Source organism: Notamacropus eugenii, chromosome 3 (genome assembly GCF_028372415.1).
Source record: "Notamacropus eugenii isolate mMacEug1 chromosome 3, mMacEug1.pri_v2, whole genome shotgun sequence".
In the NCBI taxonomy this organism is placed as follows: Eukaryota; Metazoa; Chordata; class Mammalia; order Diprotodontia; family Macropodidae; genus Notamacropus; species Notamacropus eugenii.
Window position 1 is genome coordinate 42334201 of NC_092874.1, and position 20545 is coordinate 42354745.

General features: G+C 39.3%; 1 protein-coding gene across 2 annotated transcripts; it reads right to left on the reverse strand.

Annotated features, from left to right (window-relative positions):
* Positions 1 to 504: 504 nt before the first annotated feature.
* CCR9 (C-C motif chemokine receptor 9) lies at positions 505 to 18289 on the reverse strand. Of its 2 annotated transcripts, XM_072651380.1 has the most exons (3): positions 18130 to 18289; positions 13195 to 13237; positions 505 to 3212 (listed from the first exon to the last, which is right to left on the reverse strand). In XM_072651380.1, exons 2-3 carry the CDS (start codon positions 13210 to 13212, stop codon positions 2160 to 2162), a joined length of 1071 nt encoding a protein of 356 aa, XP_072507481.1. In that variant the 5' UTR covers positions 13213 to 13237; positions 18130 to 18289; the 3' UTR covers positions 505 to 2159. The 2 variants fall into 2 exon arrangements, with proteins under 2 accessions (XP_072507481.1, XP_072507482.1); XM_072651381.1 differs by lacking the exon at positions 13195 to 13237.
* Positions 18290 to 20545: the final 2256 nt, after the last annotated feature.

Sequence of the window (20545 nt, forward strand, 5' to 3'; positions counted from 1 at the left end):
GGGGAATACAGATGAATTGCTCTTAAGCTGGTTGATCTGTGAACTTGATTTTTAAAAAAAGTATTTTGGTTACCATAATTCAGCCTAATTGGTTTCCTTTTTATTCTATATAGTTTATCTTATGCGCTTAAAATCGTTGTTCTTAGAAGGGGTCCATAGGCTTCGCCATCCTGCCAGAGGATGACACTCAAAAAAGTTAAGAATCTCTGATCTAGATTCTAGAAGGCTGTTTCCAGAAAATGGGGAAAGCAAAAATTATATACCTATTTCACAGGCCAGTTGGAAGGTAAAGCAATCTTTGCAACTACTTGGATTTCTGAAAATCTGAGGGCAAAGATGAAGAAAGCCCCCAGAGCTTCATGGAACCCCATTCTCTACACTTTCCATCTCCCCCATCATTCTCCCAGTACAACCTCTTCTCTAGGTGACAGTTATCTTTCCTCCCCATCCCAACATACACACACACGAATCCCATGAAATGAAATCAGTAGTTAGTGACAGGTATTTGAATTTAAAGGGAGAATTTATTTTCAAATAAATTTTTATCAATATTTTTTTACATCACATTTCCCATGATATCCTTCTTCCAACCCCTTTTAGAAAGCCATCCCTTATAATAAAGAAGAAAAATAGCTCAACAGTTTATTGAAAATGTCTACTATTACATGCAGTATTCTACATCCGTAGTCCCCCACCTCTTTAAAGACATGGCAACATATCTTTGGGGCCAGCGCGGGTAACCTTAGTCATAGTTTCCATTTTGACTGCTTTATTTGTTGTTGCTCTTTTCATTGACTTTGTTGTTGTGTGTATATGTTGTTTTACTGATCCTGCTTGTTTCAGTTTATATCAGTTCATATAGGTCTTCTCATACTTCTCTGTATCATTTATATTTATTGTTTCTTACAGCGCAGTAACATTTCATTACTTTAATGTGGGAAGATTTGGCTTAGCCATTCCCTAATTAATGAATATCCATTTTTGACTCTGGTTCTTTGCTGCTAAAAAAAGTGCCATTATAAATACTTTTGTGTATACGGGTCTTCTATTTTTGTCTTTTTATACCTCATTGAGGTATAAGTCTAGCAATGGAGTCTCTGGGTAAAAGGACATGGACATTTGAATCATTCTCTTCACATAGTTCCAAATTGCTTTCCAGAATGTTTGGTCTAATTCACAGGTCTACCAACAATGTATTTGCACACCTTTCTTTCCAGTCCAGTATTAATTATCCTTCATATTTTGACCTCTTTGGTAATTTTCTGAGTATGGAATTAAACTTCAGAGTTGTTTGGATGCACATTTCTCTTAGTAATTTAGAGCCCTCTTTCATCTGGTTGTAATTCTTCTTTGGAGAACTCTGTTCATATCCTTTAATCAATTATCTGTTGAAGAATGATTTTTTAGTCTTATATATTGCTGTTGGATTTTAGATCACACCTTTATCATCCCTAGTTTATAAAAATATTTCCCCAGTTGAATGTTTTGCTTCTTATCTTAATTGCACTAATTTTGTTCATGCAAAGGATTTTCAATTTCATATAATCAAAATTATTATTTTATATTTTAGAATCACCTACACATGTGTCACTTAGATAATAAGCATTGAAAAACACCATAGAAAACATCTCAGCTGGCCTAGGATGGGATATGAGACCAGAAAGGAAATGATACATGTATCTAGGTGTCCACACTTCACTATACAAGAAAGAAATCTAGTTCAAGAAACAGGCAAATTTGTACTGATTCTAGACCAGAACAACTGGGGAGAAAAGAGACAGGAAATCCCAAGGCAAATACAGTAGTACTAAGTCTTATACTATTGTAAGTACACCAATCTGCATTAGTGGTCAGTGATCAAGTGCTTTAATGCTTGAATAAATTTTATAGTCAAAAGTTGAGTGTGACAGTTTTCAAGTCAAGAAGATCAGTATGAATTCCAAATGGGAACTACAATGGATAGCACCATGAGTCAGCCAACCATTTCCCAATGGGTCAAGGCATATAGAGCCATGGAATTCATTTAACTTATTGTGTAGGGGTGCTTGTGTTTTTCTCTATTCTCTGCTCTCTTTGCTCTTTTTCTTTTTCCTCCTTTTTGTTGCCTCATGAGTCAGGTAGGGCTGGGTGGATCCTCAGCCTCTGAGAGAGATGATCTCTTAGAAGGAGAGAGGTCCGGATGTTGTCTCTTGCATCATGGATGACAACCTTAGGGTCCCTTCTTTCCTAGTAAAGGAGACCCATTGGGCCTGACTAATGCATCCCAGTTTCTTCAGGGTTTTTACAAGATCCTGGCGGAACTTTTCACCCACAAAAACATAAATAACTGGGTTTAGACAGCTGTGGAAGTATGCAATGGTCTGAGTAACCTGGAAACTGATGTCAATGTAGGTAGAAATGTCACAGTCTATAATGAACATCCTGTATGCATCAATGGCCTGTACCAGTATAATGATGTTGTAGGGAAATTGAGATAAGACAAAGACTGTGAGGACCAAGATGGTCACTTTTAAGGCTTTGTTTTTGGATGACTTCTTGGCTTGCATCAGGGTGTGAGTGACAATGGTATAACAGCTAGCCATGACAGTGACTGGGATGAAGAATCCCATAATAAACTTTAGCATCGAAAGGATAGCCTTGAGCGAGTTGTTGTCTCTAGGGTAGACCATTGTACAGACGGTTGTGTCATATTGCACCTTGCTTTGGCTGTACAGGTATTCTGGGATACACAGGATGATGGCTATCACCCAGATGGCGGAACATACCATTTTGCTGTAGAGAAGACGTTTCTGCCTCCAACGATGGGCTTTCATGGCCTGGACAATCACAATGTATCTGTCAATACTGATACACATGATGAGGAGCACGTAGCTATAAAAGTTTATCTTGTATGTGGCATTGATCACCTTGCACATATTGGTCCCAAATTTCCACTGGTCGGAAGCATCAATAGCCCAAAAGGGCAGAGTGAAGAGGAAGAGGAGGTCAGCTATTGCCAGGTTCAGCAGGAACATATCAGTCATGGTCTTCACTCTTGTACAATACCAGTACATAACAATGACTAGACTATTCCCTAAAGTCCCCACCACAAACACAAGCCAGTAGAGGGGTGGGAGGAAATATCTAGCCAACTGTCTGACACTGGTCTTCATGCAGATGTCATTGACTGTGTAATCCTCCGCAGAAATAGTGAAATTGTAGTCAAAGTTACTCTGCAAAGTGTCAACAGAGAGAATTAGGGAATATGCATTTATTAAGTAAGCATTTACTACACGCAACACTGTGCGAAGTACTTTAAAATTATTCTCTCATGTGACCCTCACAACAGCCCACAAAGGGAAGTGCTATTATTATCCCCATTTTACAGCTGAAGAAAGTGAAGCAGACAGAGGTTAAGTGACTCGCCCAGAGGCACCAAGATAGTTAGTGTCTGAGGCTGGATGTGAATACAGGTCTTCCTGACAGCAGGCCCAGCCTCTGTCCACTCACCACTCAGCAGATCAAGGGATTCACACCAAAGGCAGAGCAGTAGAGTAAGAAAGAAGGACAAACATAATCTGTCCTAAAGGCAGAAGCTTTCAACATCTCTTCTGATGTCTTGAGTCTAAGACAGAAAGAGGTTTGAACAAAGTGTTTGCTTCACAGTAAGATGTAGACATTCTATTACTATTTGTTTTGATTTTTATCATTAGATCAGCCCAGGGATTCTCAAATGCAGTAATCAGGCACTTTATTTGCTACCAGCACCCATAGTTAGCTTTGCAGACAGAGCCATAACTGGGGTGGGGAGGCTAGGGCTTTGCCTTAAAGTGTCAAATTTTGAGAACACCAACTACCCTTGAAGTCCTTCTGAAGTACAGAAATTGCAAAGTGTGGCAGCCAGTCAATAGGAGTAATGAGTTAAATTAGCGACCAGACTGTGGCAAACATTGCCTCATCCACCCTGCTCCTGACTCCTCAGCTTCTACAGATGCAGTGATCTGTGAGGACCCACTTCCTACAGCTTGTCCAAAGAGCACTTGGAGGTGTTTGTTCTGGGCACCAAAATTTCTAGTTATAGTTCTGTTGACAAAGGGGAAAAATGGATCTAGTGATCCACCCAACTGACTTTATATACACATCTCATTTCCTCTCTCCCCACCCCCAAAAACACATACCACATAAATTGGACACAGAAAGGAGTTGTACCTATTAAGGTACAGTCTATCTTCTTAACCTTTGGGGTCATAGAGCACCCTTGGCAGGCTGGTGAAACCTGTGAATCCCTTCCCAGAAGAACATTTGTTGCCTACATTCGTAATTGAAGGAAATGCTAAATTCAACTTAGAGACTAATGAAAAATCAATTTTCTTTTCCTATTCAAGTTCAGGCACCCCCTAAAATGGTAGGGGTCTGTATTGCCCAGGTTAAGAACCTCTGGCCTCATGGAGAAGGGGCTGCCTTATGAGTCAGGAGCCTGGCATTGTAGTACCACCTTTGAATCTAAGGCTCTTATATTTAAAGGGTCAGTTTCCCCTTCTATAAAATGGCCCAATACCCAGACAATAATTTGAAGGGCACCATTAAGTCTGAGAGAAAATGAACAAATCTCAGGAAAGCAGCTGGACAGAAAACCCTCATTTCTCTTAAGAGCATTTCATCCATGTGTTGAGAAAGGAATGCTGGTTCTGCAGTTAGGGGTCCTGGGTTCAAATTCTACCTCTGACACTCAATCCTTTTGTGACTTTAGGCAGGTCATATAACATCCCTCAGTTTTCTCATCTGCAAATTTAAGGGATTGGACTACATGGCTAATGAATTGTATAAATCAGGATTACCAAGAGGTTCTCAATATTTTATGGGTCATGGATCCCTTTGGCACAGCCTGGTAAAACATATGGACTACTTCTCAGAATAAAGTTTTTAAATGTATATGATAATAACAGTCAGTTAATAGTCAGTTGATAAACATTTATTAAAAATCTGCTCTGTGCCAAGCACTGGAGCCTGAAAGCTAATGAAGAGAGCAAGCAAACAGAAATGTACAAACAAGCCATAGGTGGGAGAAATAAGAAATAATTGACAGAGGGAAAGAACTAGAAATGAGAGGGGTTGGAGAAAGCTTCCTGTAGAAAGTGAGATTTTAACTGGGACTTAAAGAAAGCCAGGAAAGCTGGTAGACTGAGTTAGAAGGGTTGGAGAGTCTTGTTCATGGAGCAGCCAGGTGGCCAATGTCATTGGTTCGAAGAGGATGTGATAGGGAGTAAGGTGTGAGAAGACTGGAAAAGTCTTCTGGAAAAAGGGAGCTAGCATATGAAGGGCTTTGAATGCCAGGCTTTGCTTCTGGAGGCAACAGGGAACCATGGAAGTTTATTGAGTAGTAGAGGGGAGGTAACATGGTCAGACCTGAGTTTTAGGAAAATCACTTTATTGGCAAAATGGTGGGGGTGGATTGGAGTGGGGAGAGACTTGAGGTAGGCAGAACTACCCCCTCCCCCAGCAGCTATTGCAATAGTCCAAGCTGAGGTGCTGAGGATCTGCAGCAAGGGAGAGACTGAAGCATATTGGACAGATGCTGTAGAGGTGAAGCTGACAGACCTTGGCAGCAGCTTGGATATGGGGAGTGAGAGAGATAGGGAGGAATCCAGGATGACTCCTAGGTCATGAGCCCAAGCTACAGGGAGGACAGTTTTACCCTCTACAGCACCAGGGAAGTTAGGAGGGAGGGGAGAAAACCATAAAGTTAAAAAATAAACATCTTTAAAGCCCAGAGTCCCCAAGTTAAGACCTTAATCTAGGGATAACTGACTCCACCGTCTCCCATCCCTCTGTAACAATATACATGCTTGGGGGTTAGAAAACTTTGTGCTTAACAGAAGGTCTCTTGCAAGCCCTTAATTGTCAGTGAAAACATTTCCAGATGTTTCTTTTGATTATAATTTCTTTTATCACATGTTCATATCAGCTGTGTTTTCTTTTTATTTTTGCTAGGAAAATGTCTAATTCTAAAGCTGTAAGGAGCCATCCAGTCTCTAGTTATTTTATATGTAAATACAGAGTAGGTAGATAGAGATATTCAGTTCTCTATGCTGAGCCAGTGGCTTGAAATTAGAAGCACTTTTCAGCCATAAAGGAATGTGGGTTATGATTTTAACCCAATTTGGACTAATGTTGTCAAACAAGAATTTATTAATTCAGGAGTTAGATTTTAGCTCTATTGTAAAGAGTAATTATTTGTTAGCTTTGGGAAAGCCCTGCACCTCATTATGAACTGCCTTTCTGTGAAAATAGGGGTGAGGGAACATCCTTGCCAGGAAGTAAAATATATTGTACACATCAGGAGATCTGCAAAATTTAAATTTTTTAATCTCTTTTTGTTGTCCAGACATTTTTCAGTCATATATGACTCTTTATGACCCCATTTGGGATTTTCTTGGCAAAGATACTGGAGCGGTTTGCCATTTCCTACTTCCAGCTCATTTTACAGTTGAGGAAACTGAGGCAAACAGGGTTAAATTACTTGTCCAAGGTCACACAGCTATTAAATGTCTAAGGCCATGTTTGAACGCAGAAAGAGGGATCTTCTTGACTCCAGGCTGGGTACTCTATCCATTGTACCACCAATAATGACTTATTTTTAAAGGGGAAAATGATTTAAACAAAGAAAATTATTTCTGATGATAAAAAAAATAAATTAGAAACTTGACTTTAAGTAACAATAGAATCATAGATGTAGGCCTGGAAGGAATTTTCAAGGTCATCTTAATCCCACCGTCTCATTTACAGATGAGTTAACTGAAATTCAGACAGGTCAATAATGATAACTGAATCTTACGTAGGCATTAGCATTTGCAAAGTCTTGACATATATGATCTCATTTGATCCTCCCAACAGCCCTGTGAGATAAGTTCTGATGACTCCATGTTCAGCATTCTGTGTTCATGGACACCCTTTGTTCCAGCTGTGCTCCAGAGCTTTGGCCAGGTAAATTAGGATATGCGTACCTTTGGTTCTTGGAGTATTCTGTAATTAGTACTAGTTAGGATCTGGTAACTCATACCACTCGGGTTCCTTTCAATGGCTCCTCCCCAGGGTGAATATTCCACCTGGGCACAGCTGACAATGGAGCCCAGGCCTTCTCATCCTGGGCAGTCTTGGCCCATGCCAAGCGCAACCTGCCTGAGCTATGTAGTCATCTAGTGGTAGAAGAACTGTCACTGCATCCAGTTCTCAATGTCAACCCAGAACCCAGAGATGAGTCTTTTCTGAACAAAGTCTGATATAGATCTACCCCTCATCATCCATTCTGTGATGCTCATCCCCCATCCTACCGACCCTATTTCCCCAGAGCTTCAAAGGGTAAGAAACTTGGCTTCAATTCCAGGGCCCAGAAGTGGGTTTGCAAGTTCCCACTTGTGGGCAGGATGACTGTTAACCATCAAAGGAGACCTTAGCTGCCTGCCTTGGTATCAACAGAAGCAGCGTGCCTGCTGCCCGACCTCTTCAGGCGTTGTGACTGTCATGACACACAAATAGAAAACTCAAAATGTGAGCCAAAGTAATCTCCCAAAGCTCGGGAAACCACAGGGCAGCAAACAGACATTTAAAATTTAAAGAGACCTGTAAGCAGGAGCAGGATGTTTGCCTCTCCTGCATTACTTTGAGACCCTCACTTCCTATCCCCAGCTCCTATTTAGGAGAAGGCCTGTTTTGTAGCAAGCATTCACGAATAACATATTGGCTGAATGTACATCCTGAGAAGAGCTGGAATCATAGGAAGGGAGCGTCTATGAAAGTGCATTGGAAAGTAGAAAGATACAAGTCCTACCCACCAACCATGGTGGTCCCAAAGGTTCTATCTTGGGCTTTCTTCTCACTTCCTTCTCACCTGGTGCACCTTCCCTGGCTGCCTTTCATCTCAACTAAAATCCCATTTTCTACAGGAAGCTTTTCCCCATTTCTTTTCCTTTTAGTATCTTCCCTCTCCTAGTCATTTCCTATTTGTCTAGCACAGAGCATGTGTGTGCATACTGGTTTGCTTGCTGTCTATGTCATGAGAATGTGAGCTCCTTGAAGACAGGGGCTGTCTTTTTGCCTCCTTTTGTATTCTCAGCACACTTCGCCCAGTGCTTGGCACATGGTAGGTGTTTAATAAAAACTTATGGACCAATGGGCTCATCAGTTGCCATGGTTCAATTATAATCTCTATGCAGTAATTTCCAGGTGTGTAGATCTAGCCCCAGACTCTTCTGAACTGCAATCTCGCATCACTATCTTTGGATATCTTGAAATTGATGCCCTACAGGCATCTCAGACTCCAAGACAGAGCTCATTATCTTTCCCTGAAATTCTTATTTCTTCCCCCCAACAGGCAGCTAGGAGGTGCAGTAGATAAGGCACTGGGCCTGGAGTCAAGATGACCTGAATTCACATCCAACCTCAGATACTGCCAGGGTCAAGTCACTTGACCTCTATCTGCCTCAATTTCCTCATAAATAGAATGGAGATAACAGAAGCATCCATCTCCCAGCTTTGGTGTGAGGATCTATCGGAGATATTTATAAGCACAGTGTCAGGGACATAGTAGACACTAAGTAGACACTAAGAACTAAGTGTTCTCTTCCCTTCTTGAAGAGGTGTTCAAGCTACCATGAGGTAACAAGTTCTTAAACCTGTTGATGAGTTGATGGCTGTGATGAATTAGTCTTCAGAGAATAAGGAAGGTTACATTATTTTCCTTCAAACATCTATGAACAACTTGTTAGGAGACAGTCACAAGAATAACACACTGAGAATGTTTATGGTTTTTTTTTACTTTCATTTGTGACTTCCCTAGGAAACAGGTTTTCACACATACACTATCACATGCACACACATACACACACATACATACACATACACACACGACAAAAATTCACAGGACTCTGACATACTATAGTGTTAAAGAGAAAGACTGAGCTTTTACAGTGGAGGAGAAAATGGGGGAGGTGACAGGGAATGCTTGAAACTTATTCTCATTGGAATTGGCTCAAAGAGGAAGTGATATACAAACTCATTTAAGTATAGAAATCAATCTTACCCTACAGGAAAGTAGGAACGGAAGGGGATAAAAAAAAGAAGGGGTGGGGTTGATAGAAGGGGGGCAGATTGGGGGAGGTGGTAATCAGAAGCAAAACACTTTTGGGGAGGTACAGGGTGAAAGGAGAAAGAAAATAGAATAAACAGGGAGGAAATAAAATGGTGGGAAATACATTTAGCAATTATAACTGAAAAAAATTTATAGCAGGTTTCTCTGATAAAGGCTTCCTTTCTCAAATATATTGAAACCTGAGTTAAATTTATAAAAATAAGAGCCATTCCCCAATTGATAAATGATCAAAGGATATGAACAGTCACTTTTCAGATGAAGGAATCAAAGTATCTATATCCACATTAAAAAAATGCTCTAAATCGGAGAAATGCAAATTAAAACAACTCTGAGGTATTACTTTACACCTAAGTTGTATTATTGTATAGTAGGACATAAAAAGGAAAATGACAAATGTTGGAAGGAATGTGGGAAAATTGAGACACTAATACATTGTTAATGGAGTTATGAACTAATCCAACCATTCTGAAGAGCAATTCAGAACTATGCCCAATCAAATTGTGCATACCTTTTGATCCAGCAATACTACTACTAGGTCTATATTCCAATAGAGAAGAAAAACAAAAAGGCAAAAGACCTATATATACAAAAATATTGATAGGAGCTTTTTTCTGGTGGCAAAGAATTGGAAATTGAGGGGATGCCCATCAATTGAGGGATGACTGAACAAGGTGTGGTTGGTCATTGTTGCTGTGTATGATGGAATACTATTGTACCATAAGAAATGATGAGCAGGATGTTCTTAGAAAAACCTGTAAAACCTTATACGCACTGATGAAAAGTGAAATGTACACTGTACAAAGCAACAACAATGTTGTAAGATGATCATCTGTGAATGACTTAGTTATTGTCAGTAATACAATCATCCAAGACAACTCTGAAGGACTTATGATGAAAAATGCTAACCATACCCAGAGAAAGAACTGATTTGATCTGAATGCAGATTGAAGCATCCTTTTTAAACTTTATTTTTCTTTGGGGATTTTTTTTTAACAGCATGACTAATATGCAAATGTTTTGCATGACTACACATGTATAACCTATATCAAATTGCTTGTCTTCTCACTGGGGGGCAGAGGGATGAAGGGAAAGAATTTGGAATTCAAAATTTTGAAACAAATGTTTAAAAAGCTTTTACATATAATTGGAGAAAAAAATACTAAATAAATATTTTTTTAAAAAAAGGAAAAAAAGCCAAAAATTCTGAAATTGTCCTTCTGTTTCTAGTCCTATTGTGAAGAATAGTGATTTGTTAAGTTTCCCTAAGCAGCCTTGAATTCAGGAGTTGAACTCAATCTTGGAAGTGTCTTGCTTACATTTGAGAAGTTCAGGAGTATAGAATTCATGGACATTACATTCTGTGGCAAGAACTATAATGAAAGGCAAAGACTTTAGTTCCAAGAAGTGTGTGATTAGAAGGGGAGATATAACCCTAATGAATGAACCCATTAACTGCGTTAGGACACTAACTAGTTAACTATCTATTGTCCTAAACTAACCCCCTTTCATGCTTCTGGTTAAATACTCCTTCTGATACTAAGTAGAAGACAAATGATTGTTAGGTGAGAAATAAGTCATTCGTGTCATGTGTAAGGTGCAAGTGAAATGAGTTTTCTTTTGGTCTTCAGCAAAATTAAGGAAAGGTAGGAGACAGACCAAAAAGAGAAATTTTTGTAACGTTGAGCTCCAAGGGAAATCAAAGGGAATCATGTGCAAAGTCTTCAATTTACAAACTGGGAAACTAAGACCCATAATATTGAATGACATGTTCGAGGTCACACAGTAAGGACAGAGACAGGATTCAAACTAAAGTCTTATGACTCCAAGTTTAAAAAAAAAAAGCTCTTTTTCCTCTGCATCAAACACTTAAGTTTTCAATATTTTCCCCACTAGCTGGAGCCTTTCTGACTTCCTGTTTTCAAGAGAAAATGTTAAAGTATTAATTAAGTCTATGAATGGGTAATATGTTATAATTGTGAGAACTTTGTGAAATTACTCAATAACTTCAAACATTGTGTTTCAGTGGGAAAAGCTCTGAGCTTAGAATCAGAACCCAAGTTCTCTCACTTACTATTGGTGTGAGCCAGGGTGAAGTAACTTCTCTAAAAACTCAGTAAAATTTAGGGGTTGGATTAAAAAAAATCTTCATCCTTTGTAGCTCTAAATTTATGATCCTACCTCATGTCCCCATTATGGGACTCAGTTTCTCTTCTGCATAGTGAGGGTCTTGGACTAAATGATGTGTAAGGTCCTCTCCAGTTCTACACACCTACTTTAAAGGACAGGTTTCATTTTGTGGCCTAAAGTAAACATCTGTCTGGGTTATATCATCTGGAAAGTGCTATGGAAATCAATCAGATGAAATTAGCACTATTGCCCTGTTCCCCCAGTAGTAGTAGGGTTCATCATCGATGAAGATCTATTTCACTTGCCAACATCTTCCTAAAATGGACTTTGATCGGGGTTGCTAAAGCAATGTCAAGGACAGGTAGGAGGCTCCATAGTGCATCATAGAGTGCTGGACCTGACATCAGGAAGACTCCTATTCTTGAGTTCAAATCTGGCCTCAGATACTTACAAATATATGTATTACTCTAGAGGTAACTTTGGGAAGGAAAGACAGAAGGAGAAAGCTAGTGACCCCACAAGAGACTAGAAGTCCAGTTCCAGCACATTCCCAAGCTCTGGTCATGAATGTCAGGCTCCGAACAATCTAGTTGCATGAGTTACAGTCTGGTCCAGAAGCTATTGTGCAGTAACTTATAGGTAAGGGAAGGCATGCTTTAAAAACAAACAAGGCAAAAGCCTGGCACTGACAAGGAATTAGGGAAGGGACCAGAAGGAAGGAAAGAAGGAAACAAACATTTATTTAGTGCCAACTATATGCTAGGTAATATGCTAAAAGCCTTACAAATATTATCTCATTTGATCCTTGTAACAACCCTTTGAAGTAGGTACTATTTTATCCCAATTTCACAGTTAAGGAAACAGGCTAAGTGACTTGCCCAGGGTCACACAGCTAGTAAGTATCTGAGGTTAGATTTGAACTCAAGAAGATGACTCTTCCTGACTAGGCCCCATAACCCTGACTCAAGCTAATTGGGACCTAGCTATATAGAACGCTAGCCTTGAAACCAGGAAGACCTTTTGACCTCTGTCAAATATTGGCTTGTTATCCTGAGCAACCCCTCCTGGATCACTGCCTTATCATGGTGGAGGGGCTTGCATAGCTCAATGAAACTATGAGCTATGAAATGTAGGGTTATCCAAGATGGACAGGTCATAGTGGAGAATTCTGACAAAAGGTGATCTCCCAGAGAAGGAAATGGCCAACCACTCTAGTATCTTTGCCAGAAAAACTCTATAGACAGTATTAAAATGCATGATATAGGAAGATGAGCCCCTTGGGGTGAGGGCCTAGCATGCTATGATCCATGGGGTCATGAAGAGTCAGATGTGGCTGAACAACTAAACAACAAGAATCCCAGTCAAATCTCTTAACTTCCAGTGTTCTAGGCAGTTGTCTATAGTTAAGTGGCAGAAGAAGGATTTCCTTACCTGGGAATTCCCTATACCAATGAAATCACTGGCCCAGTTCTAAAGTGCAAGTCCCTGTGGGCAGTAGATATCAACACATAATGGCTGTGTGACCCTGGGCACTTAATCCCAACTGCTTCTCCACAAAAGAAAAGAAAAGAAAGTAATGGAAAGAATGATCCCTGTCCTCAAGAAACATACATATGGGGAAGATAGGACATGGACACAGACAAGCATAATACAGGCTTGAGTGTAACAGAGCTAAAGAAATTTCCAGACAAAGTATTCTAGGAAAATATAAGGCAGGAAAGAACACATTCACTAGAAGGATCCAGGAGGGCTTCAGGGAGGAGCTGCTTACAGTGTCAGACAATATATTGTATTATACTTTGATGGGGAAAGAGGCTTCAATGACTCAAGACACTCTCTGCTAGTTTGGGATAAGAAATGCCCTAATGAATGACCATTCCCCAGCACTCCCACCAAGGCCAACCTTCAAGGAACTGGGGAATTAGTTTAATAATACTCACCATGAGATCAGTGGTCATCTTGTTTGCTCAGGTGGAGGCTTGTCTTTAGAGGGATAGCAACAAAAAAAAAAAAAAATGAAAGCAATGAGGGAAGTCACAAAAAATTTAAAAATAAAAAACTAATGCCAACCAATCAGGTGCAATTTTGAAATCTAGCCACTGCGCAGTCTCCTAGACCTAGACCTTCCCCTACGGGAACTAGATGGAAGTTCCTTCAGGCCCCAAATGAAAAATGAAAAAAAAAAACAAAACCCTAGCACAGCTTAGACACTGAAGCAGAATAATGAGAGCGGATTGGCCACCTCTGAATCTGCTACTGTGGATTAGCACGATGTACAAAGGCAGAGACGTACAGCTAGCAATGAAACACACAGCTGTGCCAGATGATGCATAGTAAAGAGTAGGAAGAGGGGAAGAGACCCTGTGCTTTGACTTTGCTGGGGTTTTGTGTGTGTATATGTGTATCGAATCCCATTTATTAACCTGAATCTGGCTTCTTATTGTTGTCAGCTTTGCTGAAAGTCTTTCCCCTCCATTTGTCTGGTTTGTTTTGTTTTATAGGAAGATTTGATGACTAATTCTGAAACAAGTGGTCCTGAAAGAACTGTACTTTCCTAAGGGAAAGTCCTAGAACCTAATTATCCTATCATGAAATAATAATAAAGAGGCCTTATGAAAGAGAATGGGACAGACTCAAACCCTTCCCTTCAATCAAATGTTGTGTCTACCTGGAATTAGAGAGCCCCTCGATCCCACTAACTTGTGCATTTATCTTTAATAATGCTAGGGTACAATGATTCTAGTTTTCCTTCATGCTCCTGCAGGATCTTTCCGTACAATAAAAGAAAGTCCCTTCCTTTTCTTCTCCCAATCTTTCTACTCTTCATAGTCTCATTCATTCATTCATTCATTCATTTTTTTTCTTCTTTTCCCTTTCCTTCTTTATAGTCCTCATTCATTTTTTAAAATTCAAAGACATTAAATACCTCCTATCTGCAGACCTCTGTGCTGGGTGCTACAACAGATATGTTGTAAATAAATGAATGATAAAATGAATAAATGACGACTAGAAAGAGAAGGAAAAGAAAGAAGAATGAGGAAGAAAAAGAGGAACAATTGAAGGAAGAAGGAGAAGAAAGGGCTTTGGGTCCAAAAGGCTTGTTCCTGCTTTAAGCTGTAAAGTGCCCAGTTTTGGCTTGAAAGGATTTTGTTGTTTAGTCATTTCAATCATGTTAGACTCTTTATGACCCCATTTGGGGTTTTCTTGGCAAAAGATACTGGGACGTTTCACCCTTTCCTTCTCTAGCTCATTTTACAGATGAGGAAGCTGAGGCGAAGAGGGTTGAGTGACTTGCCCAGGGTCACACAACTAGTAAGTGTCCAAAGCCAATTTGGACTCATGAAGATTAATCTTTGTGATTCCAAGCCTACTGCTCTATCCATTGCACCACTTAGATGAAAGGATTTACATTGGCTTATTTGGATTTATATCATTTTTCTAAGTAAATCAATGGATCTTTGAGATACTGGAGGGAAAAATGATCTTTATATCTCTGGTCCTTGTCAATAGTGAGTGACTTCCCCTCCATTTTAGCTCACAGGGATGGGATAAGGATTGATCAGATAAAGTCTGAGAGGAGCGAGCATACATAAGCGAGCTCAGTATCAGCAACAGGGAAGAGATTGCTTCTTAAAGCATCAAATAGGACAGACTTAGATAACCAAGTTGTTAAGTGTAGAAAGTTATAACCATCCTTTTTGTAAGAACCATTGTAAAACTATATCTACCACAATGAATAAATGGTGGATATGAATCACCAGTACCCCAAATGATAATTATAAACTCTGAACAAGGGAAGAATTCTGTTAAGATTGCTGTGGGAAATGGAAATTAAAACAACCAAGAGGTTTTCTCTCAAACACAGTGAATTGAAAAGGTGATATAAGATAGAAGTAGTCAATGGTGGTCTGACTGTGGGAAGGTTGACTCACTGCTGATGAAGCTGCGAATTTGTCTAACCTTTCTGGAAACCAATTTGGAATTTTGCTTTAAAAGGGGTAGGGGCAGGGGCTAAAATATCCATTACTCTTTTACCTACTGCTAGGGATATAATCTAAGAAAGTCAAGGACAGAATTTGCTCCAAAATATATGCCAGAATATTCATGGCCACATTTTTTTTGTTTGGAAACAAAGTGGGTACCCATTATCTGAGGAATGAGTAAGCACATTGTGGTACATGGAAGGAAGTAATAAAATATTATTGTGCCATGAGAACTGATAAATATAAAGAATTCAGGGAAAAATGGAAAGATTTACATCAATTGATGCAGAATGAAATAAACAGGACCAGAAAAACAATAACATAACAAATATATCATCTAGATGTAGTAAAAGAACAATAAGGCAAAAACTGAATTCTGTGCAATTATAATGGCGAAATCCCAGGGTGGAGAAGGGGAAGTGCACCTCTTTGGTTGGAGTGATGGGAGATTAGAGGTATAGAATACTGCTTATGTTGTTGAACATGATTGACATGTCCACTGACTTTTCTGAGCTTTTTCAAGTATCTGTTGGAAAGGAAGACTCACTGGTTAGAGGGAAGGAGTATATTCTGAAATAAATGAAATATAAAGACAAAAGATATAAGTAATTATTAGAATGACCTTTACTAAAGACCTACTATAGACGGAAGCTATGTCTATCATGCTAATAAATTAAGCATTACTGTAAAATATAGACCAATTTTCATTTAGTAATGAAATGCTAAATTCTTTGAATGTTTGAGTCTGTCAGTATGCAGATTTCAGAGATGGCTTTCAAATTCCCTTTTATTTTTCCTTTGAAATATGTTAAATGGAGAGGAACAAATTTTCCACTGCACCTAGCAGTTGGAGGGTAAAAGAGCTATGCTATTTGTCCGTTGAAAATTAAGCAATGTTGATCTTAAACTAAACCCATATTCAGTAACTCCTCCAATCTCTTCCTCCATCAGCATGAGGGGGCCTCATTGTGGGTGTTATGGTAATTCTAAATTGCAGCCAACGCATGTTGTTCTTGTTTGCTGCACCTGGGCTGTGACGCTAGGCATCTCTGTTTACAAAGAACATGCTCATTTTTTATGTATTTCCCCCCAACTACAAAAGAGACTTCACTAGAGGAGCCATGAAGATTTTCTGGTCCAGCCACAAATGGCAGCAGATAAGTGGAATTTGCCATTGTCTAATCACTTGGAATTATGTATCTCCCCCTTGCCCTTCCTAGCCCAACCCAGGTGTTCAACTAAGATCATAGATTTAGTCTTTAAAGGAACCCCAAAGTTCATCTAGTTCAAACCCCACCTTCTTTTACAGATTAGAAAACTCAAGTAAATAAGTAATGGCGCCAGTATTTGAACCCAGATCTTTCAAGTCCAAAGCCTGTGGTCCTTACCCTAAGCTACACTAACTCAATTAAAGTCATTCAACAGCCATTAATTGGATACAAGTAGGCTAGCTAAGCTAGGCAGAATGGTATAGTGGATAGAGAGTATTCCTCAAGACTTGGCTTCACACCCAGTTTCTGATGCTTATCTACTTCTGGCACCATTCTTTCTATCTGTGTGATGTTGGGCAGGTCAATAAATTCCAATGGGTCTCAGTTTCTTCATCTGCAAGATGAGGGGGTTGGACTTGAGGCCCTTTCTTGTTCTAAATCTCTGATTGCACATAGGCTTTATAATCAATTTCTTGCCCTTTGCGTGCCTTCGGTTTTCCTAGTTTTATGAGGGAAATATATTTCATTGGACAGCTCTTGGAAATGCATGGGAGTTAGTTGCTCATGATGGACCAAAAGTAGTGTGAGATTTTTAGACATTAAAAATCTCAGGAGCTAAAATCAGGATTCCCTCATCTGAACTGTCCAAGAGCTGCTGGAGAGAATAATTCATCTAAGGGTGAGAGGAGAAACAAGACAGAGATTTGCATTATGTTCTTAGTTTCCCCAGGTGTCAAATGCACACACGCATCCCTGTTCCTCTTGGAGCTCCCTGTAGATTAAAGAGTAGAATCAGGAGGAAAGAGTGCATGCAACCAGAAAAGGTCTGATCCAGTGTTTGCCATAAAGCTCCCCGGAGTACAAGGCTCTGAGTTCAGGCTCTTCTGATTAGAGGGTGGTCGTCGGCATTTGTGGTCTCATAACTGTTATAAATGCTTGTATGATACTACATTTGTATTATATACAAGTGCTTATGTATTATATATATTATTTATATATAAGTGCTTATATTATGCTATATTATAAGCCCTGAATCTCAAAGTTGTTTGAGCTATGATTGCCTGCTATGGAATGATCCTGAAACTGGATTCACTTGCAAGATCCCAGGATTACTGGAGACCTTGGAGATTATCTCTTTCAACCTCTTTATTTTGATGGAGGTACGGAGTTGTTAAGTGACTCCCTTAAAGTTATATAGCTAGAAAGTGAGAGAGCCAGATCCCAATGCACATCCTTCGACTTCAAATCCAGTGTTTTTTACATTGCACGATGTTGCCACTTTTATTCTGGGATCCCTTCAGTAACTGTAGAGTGCATTATATGCTGGGGAAGCATGTTAAATAGCAAATCTTTTTTTAAAATAAAATATATTTTTTAAAAAAAATCAGGGCGGCTGAAGCAAAGAATTTCTCTCCACTCTTTTGCACATAGTTAGTTCCCTCATGACATTTATCCTATTAGACCTCGTATGAAAGTTCTATCCATACGTGTCATGGGCTTCTCACTAAATGATGTGCTCTCCAGTGGCAAGAGCTTTTTAGGTATCTGCCACAAGTCTTCTAACCTGGTCGCTTGCACAGAGTAGGAATTGTTAAATCAAGAGTGACCCGGGATTGAGCCCAAAGTGGGAAATTCTGGAAGGTAGATGAAGTAGGAGAAAGGAGAAAAGACAGACACTTACCGGCCCCTCGATACAGTTCCAACAGAGACAGTCTACCTACTATAGGCAGAGCAAGTGAGGCAATGAGATCCACCAGTTCTGACCTCTGCCCAATCCTTCTCACCCTTGGCTCTTCTTCTCCTTCTGCTGATTCACCGTCTCTGTGAGTTCTGGTGCAACAGCTGCCTGCGAAAAGTATGAAAAAACAAAAAACAAAGCTACCTCCTCTCATTTACCTGTCACTGGTAGGATGGCGCAAGAGGGGTGGGGACCTATCTGTTCTGAAATAAAATTATCAACCTAGGCAAAATCCTTTTTTCTTTGAAGATTTCCAGGACTTATCTATTATCATTGAGCCAAACTTTCTTATTTAACACATAGAGAAACTAAGGCCCAGGGCAATAGAGTCATGTAACTAATAAGCAGCAGAGCTAGAATTTGAACCAGATAAGCAATCACCAGAATCACCAAATTGACTGCAGAGCACTTTTTTTGAGGGGCCTGATCACCTTGAATCATTCAAATAAGCAACAAGCATTTATTAAGAGACTATTATGTCCTGGTCTAGGAATACAAAGAAAAAAATGGACACAGGCCTTAGTCTTTAGAAAGCTGTGTTCCAGTAGAAAAAACAGAAATAGAAGTTAAAATAACAGCAAAATATTTACAAGATTTACAAGATAAATACAAAGTAATTTTTAAAAATAACATTCTATTTTCCCCAATTACATGTAAAAACAATTTTAACATCTTTAAAAAAGTTTTTAGTTCCAAATTTTATCCCTCCCTCCTTCCCCTTCTCTGACATAGGTTATACATATGCAATCATATATAACATTTCCATGTTAGTCATTTTCTGCAAGAAGACTTGGGGGGAAAGCAAGAAAGATAGTAAGAAAGAAAGAGAGAGAGAAAGAAAGAAAGAAAGACAGACAGACAGAAAGAAAGAAAGAAAGACAGAAAGACAGAAAGACAGAAAGAAAGAAAGAAAGAAAGAAAGAAAGAAAGAAAGAAAGAAAGAAAGAAAGAGAAAGAAGGAGAGAGAGAGAAAGAAAGAAAGAAAAAAGAAAGAAAGAAAGAAAAAGAAAGAAAGAAGGAAGGAAAGAAAGAAAAAGAAAGAAAGGAGGAAAGAAAGAAAGAAAGGGAGAGAGCATGCTTCAGTCTGCATTCAGACATCAGTTCTTTCTCTGGAGGTGGAGAGCATTTTTCACAATGAGTCCTCTGGGATTGTCTTGAATCATTGCGTTGCTGAAAATAGTGAAATGATTCACAGTTTTTCATCATAAAATACCACTGTTACTATGTACGATGTTCTCCTGGTTTTGCTCATTTCACTTAATACAAAGTAATTTTGAGGTACATTGATAGCTGGGGGTGGGGGGGATTGGGGAGGATCTCATGTACGAGGTGACATCTGAAAAGGGTTTTGCAGGGAGCTAAGAATTATAAAATGGGAAGGTAAGGAGGGACCATCTTCCAGGCATGCGGTGTGCCCATGCAAAGGCATGAAAAGGAGAGATTGAAGGACATGGATGAGGAACAGCAAGTAGGCCAGTTTGATTGAGACCATGGTGTGTGAAATAAGTTCATAAATCTGGAAAACTTAGATTGGAGCCAGATCATTATGGGCTTTATTTTTTTACATTTAATTTTTTATTTTATTTTTTTTCTCATTTACATATTGAGGAGGACTTAACATTCATTTTTAAAAATTCTGAATTCCAAATTCTCTCCTTCCCTCTTTCCCCAACTCCCTCTTTGAGAAGGCACACAATTTGAAATAGATTCTACATGTAAAGTCCTACAAAATATTTTCATTTTAGCCATGCTGCAAAAGAAAACACAGACCAAAAAAATCATGAATAATAAAGAAAAGTGGAAAAAGTATACACTTTAGTTTGCATTCAGAAGTCATTAGTTCTTTCTTTGAAGGTAGATAGTCATTTTCTTCATAAATCTTTTGAAATTGTCTTCAATCATTGTATTGCTGAGAACAGCTAAGTCATTCATAGATGATCATCATACAATATTTCTGTTACTTTGTACACTGTTCTCCTGGTTCTGCTTATTTCACTTTGCATCAGTTCCTATAAGCCTTCTCAGGTTTTAAAGAAATCAGCCTGCTGATCATTTCTTATAGTGCAGTAGCATTCCCTATGACTGGTTTTAAATACTAAAATGGAGTTTGTGTTTTCTCTTGGAGGTTATTGGAAGGCACTAGAACAGGGGTGGGGAAACTCAAGTGTGGTCCTTTGACTGAATCCAAACCTCACAGAACAAACTTCCCCTTAATAAAAGGATTTGTTCTGCAAAAGTTGGACTCCATCCAAAGAACACACCCAAGAACCCAGAAGGCCACATCTGGCCTAGAGGCCACAAGTGCCCCACCCCTCCACCCGAATCTTTTGAGCAAGCTAGTGACATGGTCAGACCTATG